Source organism: Triticum aestivum, chromosome 2B (assembly GCF_018294505.1).
Source record: "Triticum aestivum cultivar Chinese Spring chromosome 2B, IWGSC CS RefSeq v2.1, whole genome shotgun sequence".
Taxonomy (NCBI): domain Eukaryota; kingdom Viridiplantae; phylum Streptophyta; class Magnoliopsida; order Poales; family Poaceae; genus Triticum; species Triticum aestivum.
In genome coordinates, this window is record NC_057798.1 from 566,312,309 (window position 1) to 566,323,879 (window position 11,571).

General features: G+C 45.3%; 2 protein-coding genes and 1 long non-coding RNA gene across 4 annotated transcripts in view; 2 read left to right on the forward strand and 1 right to left on the reverse strand.

Moving 5' to 3' along the window:
- Positions 1-4,625, forward strand: part of LOC123039301 (putative serpin-Z8) — a 7,378-nt gene extending 2,753 nt beyond the window's left edge. Inside the window, exon 4 of the mRNA XM_044462520.1 lies at positions 4,613-4,625. Coding sequence (XP_044318455.1) covers positions 4,613-4,625 — 13 coding nt within the window. The remainder of the gene's footprint in view (positions 1-4,612) is intronic.
- Positions 4,625-8,112, reverse strand: LOC123046074 (uncharacterized). Of its 2 annotated transcripts, none has more exons than XR_006421942.1 (3): positions 6,332-8,112; positions 6,016-6,179; positions 4,625-5,443 (listed from the first exon to the last, which is right to left on the reverse strand). It is a non-coding gene; the product is annotated as an uncharacterized lncRNA (long non-coding RNA). The 2 variants fall into 2 exon arrangements; XR_006421943.1 differs by having other exon boundaries at positions 4,630-6,179; positions 6,332-6,445; positions 6,528-8,112.
- Positions 8,113-8,699: 587 nt separating this feature from the next.
- LOC123046073 (uncharacterized) lies at positions 8,700-11,204 on the forward strand. Its single transcript, XM_044469360.1, has 4 exons — positions 8,700-9,471; positions 9,755-9,877; positions 10,567-10,773; positions 10,866-11,204. The coding sequence occupies exons 1-4, from the start codon at positions 8,704-8,706 to the stop codon at positions 10,998-11,000; spliced, it is 1,233 nt and encodes a 410-aa protein (XP_044325295.1). The 5' UTR covers positions 8,700-8,703; the 3' UTR covers positions 11,001-11,204.
- Positions 11,205-11,571: the final 367 nt, after the last annotated feature.

The window sequence follows — 11,571 nt, forward strand, 5'->3', positions numbered from 1 at the left end:
GCCGCCGCCGCGGTGCGCCGCGCCGCCGCCGCGCCGCCTCGGCCGGCCGAAGCTCGCAGCTCCTCCTCCCGGCCTCGTCCTCCGCGCCCCTCCAACTCCGGCGCCCCATCACCGGACCCGCGTCCCCTTCCGCCGCCCATCGTCGACGTTGCCGGCGCCGAGCGCCTCCGCCTGTCGCCCGAGTGGGCCGGCCTCGCCCGCAACCCGGCCCTCCTCCTCCTCCGTCATGGGCTGAAGCCCGCTTCGGTGAGCAGCCCGCTATATCCCGCCCGGTCACATTTTAGCTAACCTGCGCTCATCTGTTTTTTCCCGAGATATGACTAAGTCCCAGATTTTAGTAATTTTCATGTCATGTTTGACCTGCTGTGTCTCTGCATCCGGAGCTCCGTTTCGTGCGTGTAATATGTCAAATTGTTCGTCTCGATGAGTACATCATTTCATTCCATTGCATCATATTCATTTGAGGTCATCTAGATGCCTGAATCATCGTTGTAAGAGTGCTTCATAATGTTTTCTGATGTCTGTTATCAGAACGAGCTCTTTCGTCATTTTTGCCATGATTAATGTGTGCATCCTATGAGGTTGATGTCTTCATGTGTTTTGAACTAGGCTATGTCTTCTTTACAGTGGTGCTTACTATGTATTTTTGTGATCAATGTGTTGACTAGCATAAGCATGCAAACTAGGCTTCGTGTTAATGTTGTTTCTAGTTCCTGTTCTGCTGTTATTTTCATGCCATGTAAACTTGTTGCTACAGAGAGATTCATGCATATTTTGAGATACTTCAGTAAGGGTGTTTTGAACTTATGATGTTTGTCTATCCATTCATGGCCTTTGTTGCAATTATGGAGTAGTCTAGCATGTCATTTGAGTGCTCTACTTTTGCTTCAAAATGTTTCCTGGCAGATTGTTTACGTGTTATTCAATTAAGCCAAGCTTGCTATAGTTGATCCTTGCATGCTATGGACTTGTTCTTGCATTGGTTTGTTTCACAAACATGTCTTCTTGATGATGCTATGCTTATCTTGTCATGCAATGACTTGTGGTGAGTGTATCGAGCTTGTTAAGTAGTGTTCACGATGTTGCTGTTTTGCTAGGCTGAATCTGTTATTTCGTGATGCTATAAAAACATGTTGCTACTAATCATTCTATGCATAATCTGGAGATGTTCTATAAACATGTTTTGATCTACATCTCATCCTTTATCCATCCATGCCCCTGTTTTCATTTTTAGATTGCTGTAGCTTGTTCATATCTTGCTCCAAAGTTGCTTGAAAATGTTGCTGTCATCCTGTTTACATTAAGTTCACTTGTTCCCATATGTTTTGCTAGTGATCCATGCACCCTATGACCTTGCTCTTGCCATGCTTAGCTTTACAAAAATGTCTTCTTACTGTTGGGTGCCTTGCCATGCCATGTATTGCTCTGTAGTGAGTTGCACAAGCTCATCTACATGCCTTCATAATTATGTTTCTGCCATGTATGAATCTGTTTAATAACTTACTATGTTTACGTGAGTGCTATCATATTTTCTGATCCTTTTTGGCTTATGGTCAGTAAGGGACTTTTGATCTATGCTTTGAGTAGAATCATGCCATGTCTTGTTTTGCTATTATAAGTTCCTGTAACATGTTGTTTGATAGCTCTGAACATTGCATCGTGATGTTATTTTCTGCAAAGTCTGAAATTGTTATAACTTGCAATCTTACCATGTGTGTTTGAGCATGTTCTAGTGATTTCTGGAGATAGCTCAGTGTTCATGTTTTGTTATGCTTTACCTGTACATCATGTCCATGCCTTTTGTTATCATGTTGGGGTGCTGTAGCATGTTGTTTTGATGCTTGCAATATGCCTAGTTGCTGTTTTGGACAGCTTGTCCTTTAAACTTGTATAGTGTGTGTGTGTTGAACCGTTGCTCCGTTTTGAGTGTGCTCTATATGAAATTTGCTTAGAATTGCATGTAGCTTCATATTATCATGTTGCATCCTTGTTTTGATGTGTTTGCTTGATGTTTGTATGCATTTTGCATCAATGCCATGTTTAACTTGTTTTGCTCATATCTTCTAAGCCGTAGCTCCAAATCTAATGAACTTTATATGTAACTTGACTAGAATCTCATGTAGATCATCTTGGTGCATCTTAACTTGATGTTTAACTACTTGAACATAAGGTTTATTCAGATCTGGACCAATTTCGAAATATGCATATGAGGACTTACCGGAATTGTTATATGTTGTTCACGGCCTCATTTAAACTTGCCTTGATGTGTTGTTCTTGTTTGCATCATATCTTGCCATGAGTAGCTTCATGTAGCTTTGTCATGCATCATGCTCGTGTGTGCATCATGTCTTGTTCATGTGTGGAGTGTTTACCATGTTGTGTGCTTCTTCTTGTTAGTTCCTATTTCGTTGCGATCGTGAGGATTCGTTCGTCTCCGCTTGGTTCAGCTTCATCCGTTCGTCTTCTTCATGGACTCGTTCTTCTTCCTTGCGGGATTTCAGGCAAGATGACCGCTACCCTGGATCTCACTACTATCATTGCTATGCTAGTTGCTTCGTTCTATCGCTATGTTGCGCCACCTAACACCTGTTTATCAAGCCATCCCAAATAGCCACGAACCTCTAACCTTTAACACCTTTCCTATGCAAACCATTGCTTGGCTATGTTACCGCTTTTGCTCAGCCCCTCTTATAGCGTTGCTAGTTGCAGGTGAAGTTGAAGATTTCTCCATGGTGGACAGGATTTTGGTTGGGATATCATAATATCTCTTATATTATTAATGCAACTATATACTTGGTAAAGGGTGGAAGACTCGGCCTTTTGCCTAGTGTTTTGTTCCACTCTTGCCGCCCTAGTTTCCGTCATACCGGTGTTATGTTCCCGGATTTTGCGTTCCTTACGCGGTCGGGTGATTTATGGGACCCCCTTGACGGTTCGCTTTGAATAAAACTCCTGCAGCAAGGCCCAACCTTGGTTTTATCATTTGCCTCACCACCACCTATCCTTTCCCTTGGGTCGGCCAACCCGAGGGTCATCTTTATTTTAGCCCCCCCCCGGGCCAGTGCTTGTCTAAGTGTTGGTCCGAACCGGGCAGACTGCGGGGCCACCTCGGGGCAACTCGAGGTCTGATTTTACTCGTAGGCTGACCCATCCGGTGTTGCCCTGAGAACGAGATATGTGCAGCTCCTATCGGGATTGTCGGCGCATCGGGCGGCTTTGCTGGTCTTGTTTTACCATTGTCGAAAGGTCTTGTAAACCGGGATTCCGAGTCTGATCGGGTCTTCCTGGGAGTAGGTCTATTCCTTCGTTGATCGCGAGAGCTTGTCATGGGCTAAGTTGGGACACCCCTGCAGGGTATAATCTTTCGAAAGCCGTGCATGCGGTTATAGGCAGATGGGAATTTGTTAATGTCCGGTTGTAGATAACTTGACACCAGATTCGAATTAAAACGCATCAACCGCGTGTATAGCCGTGATGGTCTCTTCTCGGCGGAGTCTGGGAAGTGAACACGGTTTCTGAGTTATGTTTGACGTAAGTAGGAGTTCAGGATCACTTCTTGATCATTACTAGTTGACGACCGTTCTGCTTGCTCTCTTCTCGCTCTTATTTGCGTATGTTAGCCACCATATCATGCTTAGTCGCTGCTGCAGCCTCACCACTTTACCCCTTCCTTTCCTATTAAGCTTTGCTAGTCTTGATACCCATGGTAATGGGATTGCTGAGTCCTCGTGGCTCACAGATTACTACAACAACAGTTGCAGGTACAGGTTTATCTGATGATTTTGACGCGAGAGCGATGCTTGCTTGCGTTGAGTTCTTCTTCTGCTTCTTCTTCGATCAGGGATAGGTTCCAGGTCGGCAGCCTGGGCTAGCAGGGTGGATGTCGTTTGAGTTTTCTGTTTGTGTTCCATCTGTAGTCGGATGATGCTCTGATGTATTGTGATGTTGTATTCGTGTGGCATTGTATGCCTCTTGTATGTATCTCCATCTATTATGTAATGTTGATGTAATGATATCCACCTTGCAAAAGCGTTTCAATATGCGGATCTATCCTTGGTGGGACCTTCGAGTTCCTTTTTGATAGGGTCGCATATTGGGCGTCGCCGCCTCCTCCTGTGGATTTTGTAGCCGACCATCCGTTTGCGTACTTCATAGTGGAGGAGGCGACCGACGCGGTTGTCTTTGCGGGGCACGTTCTTGACCCGTCTAACGAGGACTAGGTCGTCTCAGTGACTCAGCCTCGTGATTTTGTTTTTCGTTCTCGTGAATGATGATTTTGCTTTGCTTTGGATTTGGATCCCAGTTGGCCTAATAATAATGTTGTGGTTTCATGTTATTTTTCTATATGATTATGTGAATGTACTCTGTGCCTTTTGTTTCATTTGATTTTGAAGAGAAGAACTGTGTGCATGGCAGTCATTCAAGGAATTTTGAAGTGTTTAATTCGACCATGTCACACGGGAGCTACTAGGGATCAGACTACCGATCCTTTGTTTCCATCAGACTAGTGGAAGAAGGCCGCAGGGTTACAAGAATAACATTGGTCGTCCGATCTGGTATCCTCACACGTAGTTTTCTTTGTTAATTGCTTGCTTCCAAACACTGTTGCAAGCGGCAACGGCTGAAGTTGCGAGCAGTGAGGGCGAAGTTGCAAACGGGGTGATGCTGCTGCGAGGAGCGAGGCCGGCGACTAGAATTCAAATTTCTCAAATTAATAAAAATAATCACGACATAGATTCACCCCAGCCAACATCTACGCATGGTTTTCTTTTCATCGAAGCACACATGCTAATGACCACAGAACTGAACAAAACTCCACCTCATACAGGAGGGGCAGCAGGTAACAGAAAAAATAGAAAGAAGGTCAGGCCCTCGGGCTTGACAACAACAACACAAGCGCACTTCAGCAAGACCGAGGAGATCCTACCAGCCCCCTACATATGTCAAAGCTCTAATCACAGTATAACTGTTTCGCCAAAAAAAATAAAATCACAGTATAGCTGGAAAGGCAAAAGGCATAACTGGAACCACAGTATCACAACCACTTCATTACATACGGAAAGGTAACCAGGATGATCGCAAAGGACACCCCCAAGACACACAGACCGAGCCAAATGCAGCAACAGCAAAACCTTCACTTCGTTACCGTAGGGTTGTCGCTAGCAGCATCTCCACAGACTCACATCAGATCCACAGAATTGGTCCTCAGCAGCACAGCCCCTCTCTTCAGCGCATCAAGGCTCCTGTCTCCTGAAGCCCTGCCAATAAGAGCAAAAGCATATATGTGGTCGCTGTTTGGACATTCAGACCATGGAGACTATTTTCTTGCGAGTTAGTTTGGTTATTTCATCCATAGATAACAGTTGCAGTCTTGGTGTATCTAATTAACCCGCTTTCCTCCGCGGCTCAGGATTCTCAGCCTATTCCAGTCCTCGGCTACAAGCTGAAAATGTAAGCAACACCACAATCTGAATGCATTACATGTCAGATAAATTTCGCTCTGCTTAGGAAAGGGATGCACTGCAAAACAATTGCCTCCCCAAAAGCTAACATCATTAATGCAAAATGATCCAATGATTCCTACTGCCTAAAGTTACCGATAAGATCATGTCTTTCCTTCTACCAGAAAATGATCTAACTCCGATCACAGCCAGTTAGATACATAGACAGCACAACAAAATTTTGATTTGCTGTGATTATTATTGCAAAAGGTGTACTGGGTGAGATGACTACCGTTGACATCCAATCCATGTGGCACGACGATGTAGTTACCAAATAAATTTCTCATATGACGCAAGCCATTCACTATGTCAACATTATTTTTGGACTATCGACATTAATTACTATGCTAGTGTTGTTCCTAACCAAAAAAAAAAATACAAGTCCAGAGTATTCAAACTTCTATCCCTGCTAGGTTGGATAGTCTAAACATGCAATTGTCAATCTCATAAACCCCTTTCTCTATCCACGGAATGTTCTCTGGAGATAACAGCTCTATAAGGGAAACCCACATACCTTAGGGAGAAAGTGAAGCTTACTGCCTTGATGAATACATAGTTGAACAGAATCTAGTTTGCAGAAAGAGCACATCTTTTCTAAATAGGAAAGATGCCAATTTCATAAATAATGATGGTGTGGCACATATAACATGGTGATATACACACTCACAACTTCCCAACCTACAAAACCGTATCCATAACAGATATCAAAGATCAAAATACAACGAACCTATTAACTTGAAAAAAAAAAAGATCAAAAGGAATCTGCCACATGATAGTGATTGCATTCTGAAGCTTTGAAGCCTAAAAACTATCGGTACAGTGTAACCAACCAGAGTCATGGAGAAACAAAGATTGTTGCCGGGCATTCATATCACTCCCATAATCCATAACATATCACTCCCAACCCTGCTGGCTGATGTCTTCTTCTATAAGCTCCGATGTACCTAATCCGAATAACAATTATCTTCGAATTAAGGAAAAATGTCGCATGCAAGAGGGTACAGAAAAGTAAACCAGATATCATACGTCACGAACGTCAATTCGATCCAATTAACATGTGTACAACAGGATCATCCTCATAATTCATGCAATCAGATTTGCAAATTGCCACGTTGGTTGTTGTGGCTGTAAAGAGCAAAAGCAGCTGCATTCAGTCAAGAGTATTAGGACAAAATCCCTATGAACGGGATATTGAAATATTACTGAATGATTGTAAACAGTAACCGAAACTTGCATCGAGTAGTCAAGTAGAGACTTCAGACCACCCTTGTTATAAAGAGTGAAAGTAGGTGCATTCAGCCCAGCGTATTAGGACAAAATTATTACGAACAGGATATTGTAGTGAATGATTTTGTAAATAGTAACTATGCCATGCATCCATCACTTAAAGAAATAGCTACTGCCAAAATCATCAATTTGATCAGTTCCTTTTGTAATGAGGAATAGATAATTGCATGTATACTAAAATGAAATGATTGAATGGACATGTCCAGCTCACTAAGCCTATGACGCTATTCTACTACCAAACAGGAGGTGTCAGATCTGTTGGCGAGGATTCACTTCCGTTGTGGTGACAATAAGGTAATCTTACTGCCTTTAGTAAACTTGCAGACATGAAGTGTGCCACGACAACTATCTTCGGATTCTAAAATAAATATGCACTATCAATTAGAGTATATCTAGCACCTGCATCCAGAGAAAAGTTCAGGAATGAAGGGCCACTATTTTTACTGAATCGTGTTTACTATAACCAGAAGGGCTCTTACATCATATGTTGAGAAACTATTTATCCTTGTCACATAAGAACTACAATATTACAGCACTCCATAAATTCCAGAACATATAATCTCAAGGAATTCATTTCACTGCACTATTACTCAGCAAGCCAGCATGCATTTTAAACTTGCAAGACCATAATCAGCAGGTGCAATGAGAGGCAGAGAGCTTGTAGTCAATGAACCCGACAATGAGATATGAATATCAAACCAATGTTTCATTCAAGTGAGACCTGCAACTCCATTTAACACGCCAAGCAGGAGCGGAGAGGGCACCCTAGCTCTTGCTTCTTCCTTTTCCCAATGCAGAGCAACTTCCTGTGTGATCCACCATCACAATTTTGAAAGGACCAGGACGGTGGTCCATCGGGTCTTACTGCATTGTGTGATACTGAAGTTCCATTTCGAAAAGAACCAACAACAACAGATATCAAAGATTAAGCCAGAATGCCGATCCATCTTGCATGCAAGAGGCAAAATCTGAAAGAGCATACTCACTCTGCCACCATCTTGCATACAGAACAACTTACAGAATCTGTTACTAATGATCTAGTCATACAACTCGGAAGCATAACAGAAAACTAACAAAGGAGGATATATGATGATTCCACCTTGGAAAAACAGCAAATACTGATCCCCAAGTATTTTTCACCTATGAGCATGCACTGGGAGCTTGCCCCCAAAGAAGCCACCATCTGGCGCCCGCTGTTGGAGACTACTCACCTCACTGTCCGGGATGAGCTGAAGACGTTGTGGAGGCCGGCGCCCTCGGGGTGGGCGGAGATGCTGAAGAGCGCCACGCTGGGGAGGGGAACCGCGCACAGCCGCCGGCGGTTGACGCTGCGGAAGGGCTCAGGGCTGAGGGCGCCGGAGACGGCGGCGCGAGGTAGGTAGCTAGCTAGGGTTTGGAGCGAGCGAGTGGCGGCGGTTGGGTCGGACCCGGATCAGGAGGATCGTGATTCCGGTTTGGTCGCTCCCGGACACGGGCCCACAATTCGGTGACTGACTAAACACAACAGGATGGGGCCGACACTCCGGCTGCTCGGCCCGCGCAGCCGCTGCTGCCTGGCACGGCCGTCGCCGGAGCCCGGAGAGACGAGCGCCCCACCTCTCATCTCATCTCAAAAAAGAAAAAAGGCGTAGCAACTAGCAACCAAAAAGAAAATTGGATAGAAGGAAAAAAACTATAGACTGGGCTGCACTGGGCCGAGCCCATAGGCTTCACAATAGAAAGATAGAGAGAGAGAGAGCCCACTGCTTTTCTGTTAAATTCCGTTGCTCTTCTTCATCCTCTCCCGCTCGTGCGCCCTTTTCCTCCCTCTCTGCAACAGCCAGCAGCCCTCCTCTCCTCCTCCTCCTCCTCCCCCTCCTCTGTCGTTCGCCCCCGTCGTGCCCTCTGGGTGGCGTTTCCCGTTTCACGTTTCGCAATGGCTAATCGGGAGACTCCGGGGAGTCCGACCACCACCTGGGGGCAGAGGTTTCGCCTGTTCTTGGACCGCCTGACCAAGAACCGGCGAGGCGCCAAGGTAGGGCACGCCAGCCCCGGTGAGCCCACGCTCGTCCCTCCACCGCCCGCGCCGCACGACCCCGAGGTCGTGGACGCCGTCGCCGGCGACGAGGCCAAGGCCGACGCCAACAAAGGGCGCCCACGCCGAAGGGGCAAGAACAAGAACAATAAACAGAACGCAGGCGCCATCAATTCACCGGAGCTGAAGCAAGAGGGGCTGGAAGATCCCGCCTCCCAGGACAGCACGCTCGAGACGCTCGGCTCTCCAGTCATCATCGTCGCCGCCGCCCAGGAGATCCCTGCGGTCGTGCCCGCCGTCGTCGCCGAGGAGGCCCGAAGGAGCAAGGCCAAGAATCAGGCCCAAGGGACGCTCAGGCAGGAAGATGCGGTGGGCGAGCGCGAGTCGTTGGCCCCTCCGGTCAACATCGCCGCCACCCAGGAGCTCCCCGCCGCCGAGACCGACACGGAAGGTTGGCAGGTGGTAGCAGGAAAGAAGCGGCATGGCGGACGGGCGGAGCGTCCTGCCCAAGGACTCGCCCCTACCGCCCAGCACAGGCATTACCCCAAGAAGCAGCCGCCGCGCTGGAGCTGGACGGCAGGCCCTTCTCGCCCGACGCCTCAGCATCATGCTCCAGCGTACCCTGCGTCGACTCGTTCCAAGCCGACTCCGCCGCGAATCGCTGCACAGGTACGATCACTTGATCCTGCTCCTGCTCAATCCTCAGTAATCAGCTGTACGCATATCGGTTCAGAAACTTCACTTCAGGTTTCAGTGTAATCTTTTCGTCAGATACTTTGTTAGTGATTGTTCAGAAACTTCACTTGAGATATTTTTGCTGCCAATTGAAAACAAAATGCTTATGTTGATCCCCATCTTAACATCAACATCAACTTATGTTATCAATTTATGGTCATAAGCTAGTCGTCTTTCTGCTTAACATCAATATGATGTTCTGTTCAACTTTCAACAGCAGCCGCGCTGGACGGCGGGCTCTTGTCGTCAGGCGCCTCAGCATCACGATCATCGCTCTCCTCCGTGCCCCGCCCCTGATTCGGCTCCTTCCAAGTCCACTCCTCCGCGAATTACTGCCCAGGTACAATCGTTGATCCTTCGATCTTCACTAATCTGTATGCATATGGGTTCAGAGAATTCACTTCAGGTTCCAATGTGGTGTTTCGTTACTGCGTCGCTCAATTGACTTGAGATATTGTGTTAGTGCAATTCGATATGATTTCTGTTCAAGCAGGCAAGCAAATGCACACACTTTTGGTTTGTTTTCCTAAGCTGCTGACTTTTCTTTTGATATTCCCTGACCAAGTGAAAATGGTCCTCTCCAAAGTTGTCTGTACCTCCCCTTATGCTCTTTAAGTAGATTCCACAACATTGTCTGTGTGCGTAAATCCTTCCTGTAGTTAACAATTCTTTCTGCTTGAGGTTAACAATTCTTTCTGTTTGACATCAACTAGCTTATGTTGATTCCCTTTTGCTGTCAATTGGGGAACAAAAGGATTATGTTGATCCCCTTAACATCAACATAAGCTTATGTTGTCAATTTATATTGTCATAAGCTAGTCGTGTTTAATCATCATCTCTTTCTGCTTAACATCCCCTTAACATCCCCTTATGTTGGCAATTGTGCTACTGTATACTACTGCTATGATGGCAATTATGCACTAGTTAGCTGTCCACGCACCATTTAGCTATCCATGTTGTATATATGTTGTTCAATGTGATGTTTCATTACTGCATCGCTCAACTGACTTCGGATATTATATTTCGTAGGATAATAATAGACAAGAAGGTGATGGTGCTTTAGATATCAAGAGAGCAGATCATAAGAAGGATGATGAAATAGAAGAAGAAGATCAGATGCACCTCAGTTATTGGATCAGAATTAAGGAGCTTAACAGCAAGGATAAAACTTTGTGCCTCATCTGCTACCTGGAGCAGAAGGAACCTGTTCCCGAAATTGCCAATGAAGAGAAGAAGGTCCCTTTCTCTATCTGCTCCGTCTTATGATATGTGAATTAATATCATTTTGTTAAATATATCTAATCACCAAAAATTTGTCTTCTGTTTAGATCAAGAGCCATCTCAACAAAGTTCATAAGATGAAGAACAGGAAATGTCATCCATGCAAAAGCAGAGGTTGCTGGGTGAGAGCAAGGACCGGAGGAGATATCGGGAGGCACCAATTTCTATGCCACAATTTGTAGAGATTCTTGAGTCTTGCCTTGAATACTGCTCTTAACAATACGGTTCAATCAAGAGTCCTGGCCTGTTCTTCAAGCTTAGGTTCTTCTGGTTGATTGTAGCAGGTTAATGAAGCACTGTAGTACTAATTAGTCAGCTCGAGTAGTACTCATTGATGTACTATGAATTTTGGTTTGTGCTTTGAATCTGGTATAGTGCCAAAACAGGAAATATGTTCTGTTCTAGATCATGCATTTTATACTTCTTACATCTAGGCTTTGACTCTTGTTCATGAAAACAGAAAATCTCAGTTTTTAGGGCGTGAGAGCGAGGTAACAGAAAGAGAATACAAACCGGTTAAGACTTCTGACTCTTTGTGCATGAAAACAGAGAATCTCAGGTTTACAGTGTGAGTGACGTGACGAAATCAGAATAAAAAAATTCAATAAAAAGTACTAGTTCTTGTAATTTAATTTCCTTCCTACGAATTGTGCGGTCTGACATATCGCCCGGCAGCTCCACCTTTCACGATCTTTTGAAGGTCGCCAACAACATAGCATCCATCTATCTGTGCATAGTGTTAAACAACCTGTC